The 19,160-nt window shown below is 36.3% G+C and overlaps 1 protein-coding gene across 4 annotated transcripts in view; it reads right to left on the minus strand.

Moving 5' to 3' along the window:
• Sema3a (semaphorin 3A) overlaps positions 1–19,160 on the minus strand; it is a 470,490-nt gene that overhangs the window by 113,525 nt on the left and 337,805 nt on the right. For all 4 annotated transcript variants that reach the window (XM_008762702.3, XM_063285863.1, XM_006235990.5 and 1 more), the window contains one exon: positions 9,546–9,665. In XM_008762702.3, the coding sequence (XP_008760924.1) occupies positions 9,546–9,665 (120 nt within the window). The remainder of the gene's footprint in view (positions 1–9,545; positions 9,666–19,160) is intronic.

The raw sequence follows: 19,160 nt of genomic DNA on the forward strand, positions 1-19,160 counted from the left end.
AAGTAAAACAATCATCTTAGAAAGTCATTCTAACCAGAGGGAAACTGAATAGATTACCTCAGAGGTTGTTATGAACAACATTCCTTAAATGCTTCAAGTACACAGATACACAACAAAAGTTAAAGATAGCATGACAGTAATTTTCATTTTAAAATCCCTATTTACAGAGATATATCAAATATTCTTGTTTTATAGGTTTTTGTTTTAGGACATTTTTGAATAGAATGAATTTGCAATGTGTTCATAGTAAGCCTTATATAACACACTTCTCTCTGGATTTCCAAGTATAGCCTACTCATTTTTTGTAATTGCCAGGTTAGGTATTCCCAACACATTTGTATGTAACGCCTTAATGTTTTTGAATAACATGATAACATGTATGGTCTTTATTCATACACCCTTGTGTAGAAATTGAATATATCGGAGCTATAAAGGTTTGCCTTATCATCGCAAGAGAATTTGAAACCCATCCTCCACCTAGAAAACTCCCATCATTGCACTTATCCCTCACTAATTTATGAAATCTGAAGGATGTTTTGACTTCTCGTTTTCCTTTGAGAATCTCAGTTTGCCCTATGTCTCTCACCTGGTCTCAGTTTAGTTTTTTCAGTTGGTACTAGACCTTTGCCATAGCCTCAAAACGGATGTTTGGACTGCTCTTTTTCTCCTCTAATTTATGCCCCAGATATATATTTCTGTTTGAATGGTGGGAATAGTATCACTCTCTTGGTAAAACCTCACAACGCCCTCAATTAGTTTTCCTCAACTCAACCTTTAATGCAATTTCCAGCTTCCGTCCTTGAAATGTTCCATGCATCCTGTGCTATTCCCTCTTTCCCTGCAGACTGTCATTTCTACCTCTGTCCTTCGAGCCACTGCTCACACTGTCTATACTACCTCCTACGACTATTCATATGCCATTCAGTTTTCAAATTCCATTTTGAAGGTGCCAGCCCTTGCTTACTTTAACTGCCTCTTTGTCCACACTTGTCAAGTGGTCAACACTAGACTGAAATATAAATATATAAAATTAAACTTGACTCCCTATCATAAAACAGGATCAATCATTTCAGCTCTTTGTTTTCCTGCGTTCTGTAAGTCATCTTTTCATGATGCAGGTTTTGAATACAGCCATAAACCATAACCATTGCCTCCATGCTGGATTCAGGTGCATAAAATACTTGAAGAATTTTAGCTTTTTCATTGGCAAAACATAATTAATAAGAGTATCAGTTTCATCAAATTTTGTGATGAATCAGTATAGTTGAAACAGACACTGCCACAATACATTGATTGCTCAATAAATCTTACTTTGGAAGAATATAATTATTATTTTTGATGTTATAAGCTATAGCTCTTATGTTATGAATGATAATTATATACCTAAACTTCCAAGAAAAACTTCTTGCATAAGACTATTTGCACATAAATTATGGCAACCTACCCCCAGTTGGTTCTGATTGCAAAATAAAGATGCCAACAGGCAATAGCTGGGGAGGACAGCTGGAGGTGAGATTTTAGGATTTCCTGGCTTGAGACCAGGAGGAAGGGGAAGGGAGAGATCCACCATGCCGGGAGACTGTGGGGGACAAGAGAGATATCATGCCTGAGGAAAGTCCAGGACTGAGAGACATAGCCACTACATGAATGATACAGAAAAGCATGGGTCAGAGGGCTGCTCAACAGGGTCCAGGGCAGCCAAGACAGGACATAGAATGAATAAATATTAAGTCAGGATTAAATGCATGGGGGTTAGACAGTGGCCAAGCTATTATTGTTTAAGACAGCCTTAAAATATAAAGACTGTCTGTATCTTTCATTTGGGAACCTGTATCATTGGGGCAGGTAGCAACCCCACATTGGAATAATTAACATTAATTAGTTCTACCTAAAGCAATGTTAAAGTTAGAATTTTTTGTGTGTATGTAGAGTTTGTATATTTGTAATCTTCACCATTACAGAGATTAGACACATCTTAGTATCTCATCTAGATGATATTCTCCATATTTTTACCTTACTACAACTTGTTACTTATTCATTGTTATTCATCCCTCGTTACTCAGCCATGGAGTAAAGCTTCACAAATAAAGAGATCTTCCCTCAGTTACTTTCTAATATTCTCCCAAATCTAAGAAATAAAGGTTCCATGCCAGGGATTTACTTGGTTTATTATGATCATCTTTGAACTGTTCTCATTATCACATGCTGCCCTCCTCCCCAGTCTCTGCTGGTCCTTCCCGCCTGGCTAGCCTGTGTCCAACTGCTAATGTGGACGTAATAGTTGTCAGTTATTGATCTTTCTACCATTATCATACCTTGTAGACTGGGCTATAGCTGTCAGCCACATTGGGTCACTGGGCGCTCTAAATCAGACTAGTCTAAACTGAGCTTAGTAAACTTTATAGTGAATTTCGTAGTAAAATAAATATAAATGTTGCTAATAGTACATGTAAACAATATTTTGAATACTTTTATCTAATTAAAATGTTATTAAAATTAATTCCATCTTCTTAGTTTCCCTTCTTAGAAGAGAAACCACTATCCCGTCTTTTCCTAGACCAGCATAGCTTCTAACTGTATTCAAAGTACTTATCCTTATAGGTTGTAGGTTAGTGTAGCTCTCACAGTTCATCAAAGAAACTTCTCTTCGCAACAAATGGAGACAATCACAGAAAACCACAACTCATCAAAATTCTGACAACCACTTATAATGGGGTGTCAAACCCCAAAGGCATCTATCTACAAGACAACATCTTCACTAAGGCTCAGGACTTGCAATGAAAAGGGGCTGAAAGACCATAAAAGTCAAATGGCCAGGAAACCTGTGGTAAGATACTATTTCCTAGCAGTGAAGAAGAAGCTAAACTAGACAGAAACTAGAAAACTGCCTAAACAATGACAATACCTGATGTAATTGTCATCTCAAACACTTAAAGCTGAAGAAGCTCACCCTTTCTAGTTCTTTCTGAACTCTGGCTGACTGGTTCAGTTTAGCGGTGCTGGTTCAAACTCCTCTCCAAGGTGACTGATTGCTCTCTGTTTCTCACTGAATTGCTCTGCTTGGAAAAACTGTCTCTGAATTCCATGAACAACTGCACTGACTGCAAGAATGAACCAGAATAAATGGAACTGTAGGAACTCAATTGAACTCAATTTCATTCAACTGAACTTCACCAAATTTACCTGAAATCAACTGGATTCAACTGAACTTCACAGAACTGCACTGAATTCAACTGAACTGCACTCCATCAATTAGACTTCCTTTTCAAAGGATGCTGAAAATTCTAAGATGTGTAAATCAAAGATTAGTATCCTCCAAATGAATATGGGTAAAAAGATAATAGCATTTTTTTTACAAAAACAAAACAAGCAAAGAAATACTACAAAGCATTTTGTTAGAATGCTGCAGGGATTAACTTCCAATGTATATTCTCTAATAGTTGTTAAATTTGTAAATATATAAATATTATTTCCCTGCTTAAAATTAAACAAAAGCCAAATGAGAAAATGAATACACTGAACACAATAGCACTAGTGAAACTATGTGGCAAGATACTGTGATACTTCAGGTAAAGCAAAAGCCTTTTGCAATGTAAATTTGAGCCCCAAATAACAACCTAATACCGGGTCTACAATCCTACCCTCTCCAGCACCAGGGAGGGCTTACTGCATTCACCATTTTTGTTTTTGTTTTTGTTTTTGTTTTTGTTTTTCTATTTAATCAGGGCATACAATCTGCCTTGACTTTGCCCTTTATGTGGAAAACAACATGTGTGTAACAAGTGTGATTGTGTTGATTTGAATCACAATGGCTCCTATCAGCAAATATATTTGAATGTTTGGTCACCATGAATGACACTACTTTAGAAGAATCAAGCATGACTTTGTTGGAAGGAGTGTGTAAGGGATAGCCTTTGAGGTTTCAAAGGTCCAAGTCACACACAGCTCTTCCTCATTCTGCTGCTTGCAGTTCTGGATCTAGGACTCTCAGTGACATCTCCAGTCCCATGCCTGTCTATGTGCTGCCATGCTTTTTGACAATAACAGACTATACATCTAGAACTAGAAGCAGGCCCCAAGTAAGAGGCTTTCTACGAGTTGCTCTGTGCAATAAAACACTGATTATGGCAACAAGTCAGCCTTTGTCTCTCATTTGCCCAAGAAACTTAAAGAACATTCTTGGCACTTACAATATCAGAGACTTCACACAAATGATGACACCATGATTTATACATTTTTCATGGTTATAGAGTAGTCTTTCTCTTAAAACGTGATCAGTCATCATTATATCATTTTGACTTAAGAAAACCTTAATTTCATCCATAACCTTTTTCTTGTAACAGATAAACCAATCATTTTGGGAGAAAAATCAATTAAATATATGGACATTTCTTTTTTTTTTATCTTCCACTGTTTTCAAGAATAACACCTGTGAGAAAAATTGTGATGAAAATGTTTGGTAATTGAATGAATACATTATAAAGAATAGAAGAATGTTAATATGAAAACTATGAACTTTTAAAACAAGTACTCAGGTCAAATCATGTGACTTGAACCATTTAAAATAATTATATAGACACTGCTAATTTAAATTCTCTTATTTTTTATTAGCTTTGACTATTTATTCTATTCTCATGTCATTAAAATCCATGTTAGCTTACCTCCTAACTCAGTCTCTGCTCCTATTAATTTTAAGAAATTGTCTTGTTGGAAGTACTTAAATGTTTAATGGAGAAACACATGTTTTTGTTAAATTCTCTTGGAATATATGAAATGGAAAAACTTTCAAGTACAGATAGCAGATAATTATAAACTTTGATTTGTGATGAAAAATGGAAGTATTGTTTATTAAATAATATCACACATGGTCAATTTTTAGCATGATTCAATTCTTTAATTCTTTTTTACAGAAGAAAATAGACACCATATAGGACTTAATTCTAATATGTCGTAGCTCACGTCAGCTGTGAAAAGGAAGAACAAATCACCTCTGGTAAAAATAATTAACAGCCTGAAAGAAACTGAAGAAGCACTCTGACATTTCTCACAGAGGCAAAGGTTCCTAGATGTGGTTTAGGGAAATCAAAAAGTGGTACAAGAACAATTTGTCATTAGTTTATTTATGCTTATTAGAAAGAAGTCTGTGCTTCATTATACCAGATGTAATAATAAATGAGAAAGATACCAGAAACAGAAAGGATTAGAAATCAATTAACTAACAGAGCCCTACCTGCTTTTTAAATAACATGTATGCTACAGACTTTCATATAAAACAAATTCTCCTTCATAACAAAAGGAAAAACCAGACAATTTTAGTTCCTGGACAGATGCATTGGCTGTCATTGCAAAAATGACCTGAGAGATAGCCATTAAGACTCATTGCTTTTCTTAATGTCCCCTTGGTTCTATCATAAATTGAGACTATGACATTATGAGAGTATTTATAGAGTTAATACTATCCAGCAGACATCTGGGTCCACCTTTCTTTAGGATTCCTGCCAGTACATAGAAGAGACCCATTTGGAATTCGAGACTATATCCAGAGACTTCTTCGAAAAGTTATACTCCTTCTAAATTTATACATTTTTTATTAACAGATGTAAATTTGAAGGGGAAATACCATATACTATAAGCCATTTGGGAATAGCTAGCCTCTAAAGGATGACTCACAATTTGAATGGCAGAGATGCTTAAACTACAGCTCCAAGCTCATCTGTGCTCTTGTCTGAATCACTCCTTCTGTGAACTCTGCAGGCATTTATGACAAATGTACACATGTGTATCAGGCATGTGACCTTGTTGGCAGTTATCTGCTGTGTCAAGGGCTATTGGCAGATGACCAAGAATTGATTGACACATATCTTACAGAACTGGAGTTAATTAATATGTCTACCAATTCCCAAACGTACCACAGGAAACAGAAAATCTGTTTAATACAGCAATCAATGGCATACTGTGTGTGGTCAAAAGGCATTCACTAGCAGAAAACTAGATTTTGGAAGACGCTATTCAAGAATGTATATATATATATATATATATGTATCAAAATGCTAGAAATGAAAAGACTATTTTTATAACTACAAAGCTAAACTTTGCAGTATTTTGGAAATGGATTTATCACTAGAAATAGCAAGTGATAATGTTTTTCTTGTAAGATTCAAAACTATTAAACGATGACTTGGGCCTAGCATTTTTTTCAAAAGTAGTGCTTGACTTTTGTGGCATGCTTCATAAAGATGCTTAGTCCATATGCAGTTTTCTAATAAGAAGCTGGGAAACCAAGTACAGGCAAAAGGGACTTTTAGGGAAGTGTACAGCAAACAGAAGTTGACTCCGGGAGTGTTGCTTCCTAACAGTCTTCACAAATGTTAAAAGTGAAGATTATTCTCTTCATAAAATATAATTATCTGTAGCCTAGAACACTGAATAAAATCGTTTTCTTTCTTTTTCTTCTAGCAGGAAAATATACATGTAATTTCCAGCCTAAAATTTATATATAAAACTAAAGAGAAAGAGGCTGGAATGTAATAGAGAGCTGAGGGTTTGGGTAGGGGACAGGGGTTTGGAAAGAGGAAGGAGAAGGGACAGAAGATGTAATTATAGCATAATCTTATAAGACATAAATGTTATTTTAAAGACAATTTTTAATGATGGTATATTCAAACTCCATGTGTGCGTGTGTGAATATTAACTCAACATTCCTAGCCTCTCTCCTGGTGCCTCTTTTATTTTTTTTTTCCTTTTCCAGGCTTTCCATTAGTGTCATTTTTTTCCCTAACAGTATAAAGTGCACATTGTCTCTTTTTCTCAACTTCATAAACAGCAAAATTGGTTAAAGCCAAGGGTAGCATTTTAAGTAATAGTATAGATCAATTTAAAGCAGATTGTCTCAGAAGGCAGCTTAAGCATTGAAAATTAAATTTGATGTAGTCTAGACAAGCTCTCCTGATAATATCTTTTCCAGAATTTCCTAGATTGCCTGTCTAGACTGCTCCAAATTCCCCAGGTAATTGCATAATCATCTTCTTTCTGACCTCCTACTCTGGAATGGTATTTCATAATTTATAGTTTTCATGCAAATCAAAATCACTGGGCTTCTCAATTTGGACCTGTTCGAAACTCTGAATTTCTCAGGAAAAAAAAACAAAAACAAAACAAAACAAAAACAAAAACACAAAAGAACAGAAAAACTTGTCCCTCAATATGTCATCTCAAAGGAGCTCACATAGGAAACTAGGCTTATTTACTATTTCAGTGGAGGGGAGCCTGAGCAATGGCCTGTAGCCCTTCACTCCACTACCAGCCCACCCAAAGAGCAGCAACGCTTAGTTGACTTGAAAGATAATATATTATTAACAACAGGAAGCTTAATTATAGGAGGGATGGGGACATCGTCATCAGAAAAATTTTAAAAACGCATGCAAATGCATAGAATTTTAGCATAAATACCAAAGTAATGGAATTCTCAGCTTTTAGGCATGGGAGATTTAAGATGAGTACAGAGAGACCCTATAAGGGAAGCCTAGTGACATTATTAATAATCACAGACGAGGAGGCAAGGAAATAACAGGTAAGGTGGCAAAAACGAATGAGACAAATTGCCAAGGCTTCCAATCTGACACACATTCATAATTTCGAGTACTAGCTGTTCGTTTTTAGCAAGGATCTCAAACATCCTCATTCCAATTCTACATTAGACAGAGATACGGGGAAAGAAGTCCCTGGTTCTACATGGAGCAGCTAAGGTTGAGCACAGGGAGATGCCGGAAGTAAATCCTGAGACCGGAAGAACGCTATGCTTTTACAATGAAACTAGAAGTTTTGAGTTTGTGTAGCACTAATTGTTAGGCGGGTGGAAGGCGATTTGAAGTAATGAGTTAACATAACTCTAATTTAACATATGTGGATACCTAGGCAAGGAGGGTTTTATTTTGTTTTACACTTTATGAGCAGAGACTATGAGATGTTAAATAACCTTCCCAGGGTTTCAAAGCTGATACTTTGTGGATTGAAATCTGCAGACTATTGTGACACCACCATCGATGTTTTTCTGTGCAGCTAGGGAAGGAGATTCCTGAAAGTGCTACTGCATCCTTGTGTGCTGTCCATCAGGGACTTTAGGACTCCAGGTACAAAATGTGCACCACAATGGGTCCAGCTTTATTGGCGTCAACAGTTTCACATTTGGGATGGTATCACAGGGGTGGTTATTTAATCAGAAGTGACTAAAACCACGATCTATAGTTTCTTCAGGTTCCAGTGTGCTGACTGATTCCTATTCTTCCTCAGTGTGAAACAGGAAACACAAAGAGGACTCCATTCCTAAAACGTCGCATCATGATGAAACATCTTGTCCACCCTAACAAGTATTTCACACATACTTGTGAGGATGAAAGAAAGAAGAATACAAGGGCCGGTGGGCACAAGCATACATTTACCTACACGGATGAGTCCTCAGGAAAGTGTCTTAAACTTTCCAGTCTTGTCAGGGAAGCAACAGCATAAACCATAATGCATAAGTGATTGTAGCATTTGAAACACACAGTCTGTACAGCATTGTCTTATATAAAGAAGATAAAGCATGAAATGTTTTGTTTTCTTGTCTTTGGAATCGATACAACACATTCCTATCTCATAGGACACCCTAAGAAAACTCAGCTCTAGTCAAGCTGAAGATATAAATGGCTGACATGTAAATTCAGTCTTATCTTTAGGATTCCAGAATATTCTGTGAACAAACTCTTTCTTTGTTGAGCATTTCTGAATTCCAATTTGGAAGTAAATTCTGTAGCAGATCACTCTCAGCACACTCACTCTCGGCACACAAACACTGTTGTTCTGAAGATTTAGTGCCAGAACTGACAACAGTGTTTATAGTTGAGGCAACTGAGAACAATACGCTGCTTTCGATAGGAGCGAGGTCTCCTCATTTTAAATTTGATTTAAATTTACTTAGCTATAATTCTCTCACCAAAGTTTCTCTCAACCACATCTTTCAGTAGAACAAAATGTATTTATTTCTTTTCCATGCTGGGAATATAATCATTGAAAAGATAAAGGTAAAACTTAACAAAGCAAGAACCCACATATGAGATTCCCATCTTGGAACACAAATAGAGAGAGAATCCCTATTACATCTCTGGCAGAAAATAACAACAAATATAAAACTAAACAAACAAGGAAAGACAACAAAGCAGTAGGAGGCAGAAACCTTTGGCTGAGGAAGTTAGGCGGGGGAGCTACAAATAAACAGATGAGGAGAATGGAGAACACCTGAAGCTGGTCTCCCTGGGTCTGATAGAGAGGATGACTCTGAAACCCAGGGTGAGGACAACTGTTCTCCTCCCTTCTCTTGCCCCACAGTGGTTGCTGAGTGATGGCATTGCTGTTTTATATTCACAGAATAAAATTAATAACAGCATCTGAGTTGGAAGTAGGTCCCATGTATAGTGAACAAGAAACTAGATGAGCTGAAGAAATCAGCAATGGAGCATTTGCACGGGAAGGAACCAGGAACGAAAAGCATTTTTACAAGTTAGCTTTACCTCAGGATGATGTCCAACTTCAATATAGGTGCAAATTGGATGGAAAGCCCCCGTTCCACAGGCGTACAAGTGAGTCTGATTATAAGCCTTGAGGACCTTGATGAAATTTGCACATTCTTTCTGTGAAACAAAAGGCAAACCAGTTACTTCCAGCACTCAGCCTGACTGAAGAATCCAGGGTGTTGGGCATGCTGGGACATTTTGTAAGTACACCTTTCTCAATATTTGGGGCTCATTGATGATTCTGTCATTTTGTTCACATCATTACATGCCTTAAACATAAAAGCCTTAAACTTTGAGGGAATACGTATACTGTACTGTGATAGTTATACTATACTGTGATAGTTTTATATCAACTTGGACCAGCTATAGTTACCTGAGAAGAGGGAACCACATTTGAGAATCCATCCATCAGATTGGTATGTAAGCAAGCATATGAGGCATTCTCTTAGTGATTGATAGGGGAGGGCCCAGTCCCTTTTGGGTGGTACCACACTTGGACTGGTGGTTCTGGGTTCTATAAGAAAGCAGGTTAATGAGGAAGCCATGGAAAACAAGCCAGTAAATAGCAGCCTCTATAGCTTCTACATGAGGTCTTGCCTCCAGGTTCCTTCCTTCAATAATGAACAGTGATAGGGATGTCTAAGGCAGATCTTTTCTCCAAGTTGTTTTGGACACAGTGTTTCATCACAGCAATAGTGACTCTGGATAAGACATGCACCCTTCCAAAATCTCTCACCAAAACTATTTCTAAAATATTGTCACCTAACGGAATAAATGTTCTGTGTTACCAATAACCGTGGATGACTTTTCCACACAGTTCAGACAACCACCACATCTCTAGATAACAAATTATTCAATTGAGATTATGGTGAAATTCTTATTACAAAGGTGACTTCTGAGTTTAAATTTATAAAACAGGAACTGAAATAAAGGATAATACAAGGCCAATCATCACTAGTAATATATACTGGTTTCTTTCTAATAAATATACATACATAGGATACCTAATAGATTTATTCAAAGAGTTTTTCTACATTTTGCTCATAGTTTTTAAGAAAACTTTCAGTTGAATATTTAAAAGTAAGCCCTAGAGATGGAACTATAAACTCCCAAAGCAGTCTACTGTATAAATGAGGCTGGCTTGCTCACAGAATGGAGAGCCAGGTTGAATGTTGTGTTCCAAAGTGTGTTATGCCCTCAAAGCTTTCTATGTGACCCGTGACTTCTTAGGTGTGAACGCAGAGTGCATCTGGACTTATGTAGTCGGTTAGAGTTTATAAGTGGAGTGTTATAACTTGCTGAGTACATTTCCACATGACATGTGTATCCAGTACTTACAGCTGAAGACTTGGGCCCATTGGCCCATAAAAAAAAAAAAAAAGAGCAGGCAACTTCAACAGAATAATTAACATTTAAACTCAAGAAAGTGCCTGCTGTACATTCTATCTAATTGTTCTAGGATGAAACCTGGTATTGTCCTTTGATTTTACTTCTTTAAAGATGAATTAGATTTATTTAAAACAAAATATAAGTTTCAGATGTGAGTCCCCATGCATTTTTAATAATAATATATAATTTCAGTAAGTAGAAATTACAAAAAAACCAAAACCAAAAAACCAATTCCTTTACTGTTTTGTTAAATAGACCCAGAATGTATATTTTTTTCTTTTGGGCAAGACATAAAATTTTGCTCTGAAATCGACTGACTTTGCAAATTGTTCTTTTATGAGGAAGAATTTCCTAGCTTAAAGGCTGTACGTATACCCTTCCTCATTCACTTTGAACAGGTTAGTTCCTGTTCAAAATATCATCCTGTGAAGGAGATAAAACATAACTTCCCTTGTTCTCAAAGCCCAAACTTCATTTTGTATCAGTTCCCCCTCCTTTCCCTACAGGACACAACATGAATGTCTATGCAGAGGAAGGAGATTGGGGAAAGGAAACATCTGATAAATTCATTTACAAATGAAGCATTCATGAGTTTGCCCACAGGATATATTCCTACTCCTTTAAAAAAAATCTGTCATTTTCAAAGGAGGAATTTTTAAAAATATCTTTCTTTGAAACATGTAGGTGGCCACATATTCTGCTTTTACAGCCATCCCTCATTGTGGGCTCAATATTATTATATTCCAGAAGATAAATAATGAGTTCTGGTACCGTATGTCAAAATCAAGATATTGGCTGAGCATGCATCGTTAAGCAAATGGATGTTCCAGTAAATAATAGTGGCAGACTGAGACAGAAGACTTGTTCACTTCAGAAAAGAACAGGACTTTACTTGGTCTGTGAATTGCTTGTAAAGGCTCACAAGCCATTTTGCATGTAAACCTAACTTCTCCAGTTCCATTATTCACATCGGACACCTCATAACAATTTAAAAATAGACTATGGTTCTCTGTGGTATAAAAGCAAAACATAATCATGAGTAAAAATACTTGTAAACACAAAAGGAGGGTCATATTTCCCTTACCACTGTTATGAATTTAATACTATAGCTTTTGTGAGTTCATTATTTCTTATAGATTAGATAACCAATTAGCAATTTACCAGCAACTAAGGCTGTCTTTCTAAAGAAACTAGCAGGTTATAATTAACACAAGAAAAACTCCCTAAGCTCTTGAAACCCACAAAATTGGACTACATTGAATATCAAATTCTCAATTTGTTCTCTATTAACTGTTAAATAGGGAACCACTATACTATGACAACCATTCTTCTACAAAACTGCTGGAACAAAATCAATCATGGGACTCTAGCCGAGAAACCTGGCAAGGAGTCTGACTGAGTGTGCTGATAACAAGTGAGTCTGAGTTAGAGAAAATGGAGCCCCACCCTATTGGCCCAAGGCCTAGAATGATCTCCTTAATTTCCCCCCTGAACTCTCCCAATTGACAGCATGTTATACTGTTTGCCATGCCCTGAGGCTACCTTAGTATTATTTTCAAAGTAAAGGTTGATGCAAATAGAGTACGGAGCAATTTTTTGGACTTAGAGGGTAAAATGAAGGTTGTAGGAAAACAAAGGAGTGGAAGGAAATACTTTCAAGATTGGTTTGAAAATAGCCAAAGGAAGAACCCTCAGCATGAGTGGAAGAGGAAAGTAGACAAAAGGGACTGAACAGAGAGGAACCCAAAACTTGAAAGACATTCGCTCAAGAATCTGTTCTTAAGGGAATGTCTACATAATAGTGTATCAATCCAGTCATTCATTTGCCTCCCTTCTCTAGTTTGTGGCTGCCAAGCCTGGTGAGTATTCCAAACAGGACATTCATTTTATTCTGAGCCTGCCTGAACATTCTGTTAAACCAGGGGGAAGCGTGGCAGCAAAAGGAAACACACTTCACACATTGCTGCTCTGGGGAGACAGAAGAGGAGTGTTTTTGACCTTTCCTTGAACCATGATGTTTCTCAAAACTCAGAATGTAATGTACTTTTTGGCATTAAACGACTGCACTGCTTTGCTCCACACTGCAGGATTTACAGTGCAATAAAGACAGTGCAGTCAGCTCAAAATGAATTCATTTTTCAAAACCTGATCTTATTTCAAACTTAAGTTGATATACACAGGTGAATTTGGTAACAAGTTGACATCCTGAGAGTCAGTCAATCTCGGGGACCTTCAGATCAACAGCATCCCACGATCATTAGTTTCGAAGCAAGAGCAGTTATAATCCAATAAAAACCCAAGCCCACACCTGAGGAGCCTTGATAAATCATCCTGTATGACAAGCTGTTTGAATTTGAGTTTTAGGGGGCTCTAGCCTTTTTGGATCACATGAATAGAAAAATTATGCATAAAAATATTGTCCCAAAGAATCAATGTTAAGAAAATATCTATCCTTGAAAAAGATATAGGAGCTGAAAGCAGAATGAATCAAAAACAAACATCACAGATACAGCTACGTAGCACAGATTAGGCTGTATTGCAGACTTTTCCTGGACCGTTACAAAAATAAAGCCCATCCATCTGTCAAAACAACTGCTCCATGCATGAAAATTAGAAGAGCATTGAGGTGTTTTTAACTAACTTCCGATCATTATGCTTTCTATAAAAGAATATAATTTACCTACAATTCCAATTACCTCCTTCCCTGTTCTTAAACTATGGATGAAATAGTGAAAATTTAATCTATATAAAGAAGCAGCTTTTTAAAAAAATGGGGAGGAGACAGTGAACAAGAACAATCTCTATTCAAATATATTCAGTTCATGATTAAATCAAGCAAACTTGTGCTGGTTCAAATATAAACCAGCCCCAAATGAATGGGGATAGTGTAGCACTGCCTCAGGTCAATGACAATTCATTTTAAAAGGAAAAATCAATAGACTCTGTGTCATTAGCTGCTCACGTGGAATTATTTTACTGTATAACCTAGCAGCTGGGAAAGCAAAGGAATCCCTGTCTATCAGGATGGGTGGATACACTCTGCAGGAAAATCCATTAATAAGCTTAATTCCTGAAGTTAATCCATTGACTCTTTTCACTGGTCCATTTATTTGGCAAGCTGGCCACATACTCCAAGGCTCATGCCAAAGCAGTAATCCGCAAGATTGTTCCTGTCACTCACTTTATCCCTCTTCTATTTAAGATGCCCTATACTTATCTGGCAGTAGTGCTTTGTCCTCCTAAATTGTTCTGTTACAACTGGGATCTGATCATTCTTGATCCTGTCTTCCCAACCCTTCACATTCACTACAGCTTGTTAGAGGTTGTTAGAAATCTCTTCATAGAATTCATACACTGTTATGTTCTCATTTTTATATTGTCCATCTAATATTGAATTTGTGACTTCTAACTTATTTACCTTTATCATAAAAGAATTCACCATGCTAACAAGAGATACCCCCTGTCCTTACACTGCTGGGGAGAAGACATAGAAAAAAGTCCAGCTTTTAGAGGACTCTTTGGTGTCATTGTTACACACCTACTTTCTGCCGTCTGCATTGTTTCTTATCAGGCTAGAGTTTGTTTTGATTAAGAGCCATTCATGTTCAAAATACTAAGCACATTATATAGTTAATAGTATAAAGTGTTCATACAATTCTCCTAGTAAATGGAGATTCTCTAATGAGTTTTCGAATCACAACACAGGTAGGATGTATCAGACTTCTGGTGAAAGTAGATTCTGTATATGAATAGTCAATGCCTTTACTCTTTTTTTCTTTCTTTCTTCTTGCTTTCCATTTGAAGAGCCTATGATGTATTTCCTTTATGATGATCCTAAGACATGAAATATGTTATCAGAAAAACATATTTCCATTTTTTTTCTGTCTTAGGATTATGGCAATCACCATGTACAACAGGCTGGCTTAGAAGTAGTTATTTAGACCAGACTGGCCCCAAACTCACAAAAGTTCAAATGACTCTACCTCCTGAGTGCTGTAATTAAAAACTTTCACCACCATGTACAGCAAGAAAGATTTTTGTAATAATATTAATGTGCTGAAAATCAATTAATTGCCACAGAGTCAAAAGAGCAATCTACATGCAGAAAAAGAGTTCTGTGTTGGCTTCAACCGTGTTACTTCAAAAGTCATGGCTAGAAGCCCTTGTCTAGTAAACCTTGAACCTGGTGATATCTGCAAATAGACCCTTGAAGACCTAAGTTAAGGAAAGCCCTTAGGGTGACCCCTATGCAATCTACTTTGTTTTTCTCCAGAGAGGAAGGAAAGGCACATAGAGGGACATCAGGGTGAAAGAGTACAGGGGGATGAGTACACAGAAGCAGCACAAGAAGGACTTAGGAACAAGCCAACGAGAGGGCCTCAAAGCCAGCCCTTCTGATGCTTAGCTCTTTTGTTTCCAGTTGTCATGACTGTGACAAAACAAATGTCAGTTGTTTCAAACCATACCGTGATTGTGTATTATGGCATCCTGGGAACAAATACAAAAGAGACTGCAGTCATGCTGATTAGCTAATGCTATAAGATGCTTGGTCAAAAGACTTTTACAGTTATTGTTAAAATTCTTTAGCCAAATAAAACATGTAAGGGAAAAGTTTTGATGTAGGCTATCTAGATTACGGTCTTCTACTTTATACATAATTAGATATTAAAGGGAAATTTCACAAATTTCATTTGTTCAGCTTTTGGAAAAATACTTCTTCAAATAATTTAGGATAATAGAGCAAAGAGTACAAACATATGTGGACATATATGTTCATGTTTATGTGTATTACTGTATACACATATATCTATATGTTAAATTGTAGAAATTATTTCTGATTACAGTTATACCTAGGAAATTTAAAATTTGGTATTTATTCATGTTCAATGACAATTTTGGTTTCTTTAGAAGTATGGAATATAGGCTGGTGCTGGTACAAGTCTTTACTTTTAACATTAGCCAGGAAGCAGAGACAGGTGGCTTTCTGTGAGTTGGAGGTCAGCCTGGCAGTTAAGGCTACAAAGAAACCCTGACTAAAAATAACCAAACCAACAAAAAGTATGAAATATCTTCTCAAGAACATTTAGAAAATCTTACAGATCAATTCAAATGAAATTTTAAAGATAAAATCAAAACAGTATTGAAATAGCTACCTTTATCCATTTCTGAGGGGTGGGCTGGAATTAACCAGAGAATCTTCTGCTTTCTGTATGATACAGGAAGGTTATTCCAGATTTTTGACCTTAAGTGTCCTCAACTAAACCTGGATTAGAATGTATTAATGATACATTCTAACAAAGCAATTACGTGCATTCGTTAACTGGTTATCCTTTTTTTTTTAATTGTTGTTTTTGTTGTTTTGAGAAAAAGTCTTCTGCATAGACCTGCTTTCCTGAACTCACTACATAGATCAGACAGACCTCATCTCATAGAGTTCCCTTGTGAGTGCTGGGATAAAAAGCTTGTACCACCATGACGTGCAGTTATCCTTTCTTAAAATTAGCATGTCTTTATTGTTTTGAATGCTTCAAGACTGTTTAACTTTCATACTAGTCTGCAACCTATACCACTCTATACAACTATGCCAACAACTCAAATGTGAGTTCTTCATTTCTGATAAAGACGGACTTGCTTTAGAGTGCTTTGAATAAGTGTTAGTTTGTTCATTAGAATTGCATCGTCTTGCTTGCATCGTCTGCTTTGAATAAGTGTTAGTTTGTTCATTAGAATTGTCATGAAATTTCAGTACTCCAACAGGGGAGGACTCTCAAATATAGCCATTGTTGTCATAATATGGGCCTGTGGTCATCATCTAATTAAGCAGCAAAACACAGACATTGGTTTTTAGTAGCTGTAGAGGAATTGTACTGTGTCAACTTAGTAACCTAGCACCCTCTGGTATGAGTATCCACATTTTCTAAGTAGAGTAATGTTTGCATCCATACCCCTTCCCCTAACTCTCATTAAAGGCAGTATATCCACACTAACATAAAATAATACTAATGAACTTTGGGAAACCTTTATGATGTTTTGTAGATATATTAATTTATCTAATTGTTCCCTTTTGAATCAAATTAAAGTTAAACACAGTAAAAAACTGATGATAATATATTTCTCGTCAGACAGAGTTTATCATCTATAAGAAAATATTCCTAAAGTCAAGGTTCAATCTACAATGTGGTCAGTGTTTCCACAAAACTATGTAGAAATACATTTATATACATGACATAAGAGAAACAGATGACTATCAGATATCATCAACGATGACTATCAGAGCTACAAGTGAGTGTAACTCAAAGGACTTCTCACTATGAGGTAGGAAACCCTTTCTGTGGAATTTCCAGATATTATGCTAATGAATCATGCAGAATGGCAATGCCACTCTCCCTTAAAGTGAATTACCAGCCAGTCTAAGTAATAATTCTTTGGCTAGTGCCAAATGAATCACCTTCTTTGAGGCCACTTAAAATATAAATGAAATATCCCAAGATGATCAAATTTAAAATCCCTTTTAAAACTGAAAAAACGTAGAGGTCTGTACTTCAATTGCTAATATTATTTTGGAAGTAAAATGTTAAAGTAACTTACAATAATTGCAGATGTAAATCCTTATATAGGAGGTCTGTTCTGGGTAGATATATAAATGTTTTCATCTTTTTTGCTTCAATAATAAAATTTTCATTCAAAATTTGAATAATATCTACATTCTAAATAAATTTAAAGGTATAGTCTCATTTGTTGAGCATCTTGTAACTGACACAGGAAACTGAATTTCTTAATAACCTCTAAAACTAGGATGTGTTTGTGAGAAATGGGCTGTTTAAGCATGAGAAACTCTATTAGGATCTCTGGAATCTATGAAAATAGTTGGGTATGGTGGTACTTTCTAGAGAAGAAGGAGGAGGAAACTCTGGGCTCAGTGACCAGTCAGTCAGTCTAGGCAAATAGATGAAATTCAGATTATGTCCATATATTGAATATGTGACTGACCAAGAAATAGAAAATCAATCTGTAACCTTCACTAGTATGTACACCCACATACAAATGTGCACAAATACACTCAAGAAGGAAGCATTGTCCATGATAGATCAATTACTCTAATAAAATGTGCTGTGGTCAATATCAAGTATCCAGAAAACTCTCAGTTTTTGCAGTCAGGACTGTTGAATTTACACTTTAATCTGTAAATTCACTTTGTGTAATATTTCTCTCACAGAGGAATGCACACAGCACACAAAGGAATTTAAAAGTCTAAGCTCAAGTCTGTGTTATTTAATGAGTCAAGAGCTTTGTTGGTCTTCATTTAAAATTTGTGAGTACGTGATTGCAGTACCATCAACTTTCTCCAGGACTCACATTTGGAAATACGCTCTCATAGTCAATTGTAAGATCTTCTTCCTTATCAATAATCAACAATTATGAAGTATCAGACCTGGTCTACTTAAAGCAAGTTATTCTGCTATGGTTTTATGGATACTTGTAAAACATACATGGCTTCCGGGTCAGAGACAATGGTCTTATTACTCCCAGAACACACTAGCCATTAAAATCAGCATGAATTGTACAGTTTGTCCAGTTCCATTGTGGCAGTGCAAAGAGAACCAGGTAACAGCTACCTAGAGTTGGTTTTATACCAGAAGAGTTATCGTACAATAATCTTAATTTTTAAAACTAGGTGGGTTAGGATGCCTTTGAATTGTATGCGATGTTATGTCACTATCCAGTCACTCCACAAACAAGCTTCAGTCTCCAGAGGAGATGGCCCTTGCTTTTCAAGGCTGTTTGAAAACAGCTAATGGCTTCTAAGGAGTAATTAATTTTTTATTACTCTTACAAAAGCACAATTGAAAATAATCTGTGACATAGGTAGTCAATGCTACCTCTCAGACAAAGATGTGACACAAATATATGTGTACACACACACACACACAGAGAGAGAGAGAGAGAGAGAGAGAGAGAGAGAGAGAGAGAGAGAGAGAGAGAGAGAGAGAAATTTTGATATTCGGTGAATGCGTATGGGTTTTGCAGGCTCCAAAATTTGAAAGAACAATAATAGCAACACAAACAACCTCACTTGCAAACTTTTATCAAGCTTTGAAATTCCTAAAACCAAGCAAACAAACAAAAGCCCTGAAGTTTAGTGACAGCTTTGAACTTTGAAATATTAAGTAAAGTATAATGTTTGGCATGCATCATTAACATGTATGAGATAAGGGTGACTTA

Source organism: Rattus norvegicus, chromosome 4, assembly GCF_036323735.1.
Source record: "Rattus norvegicus strain BN/NHsdMcwi chromosome 4, GRCr8, whole genome shotgun sequence".
Lineage (NCBI taxonomy): Eukaryota > Metazoa > Chordata > Mammalia > Rodentia > Muridae > Rattus > Rattus norvegicus.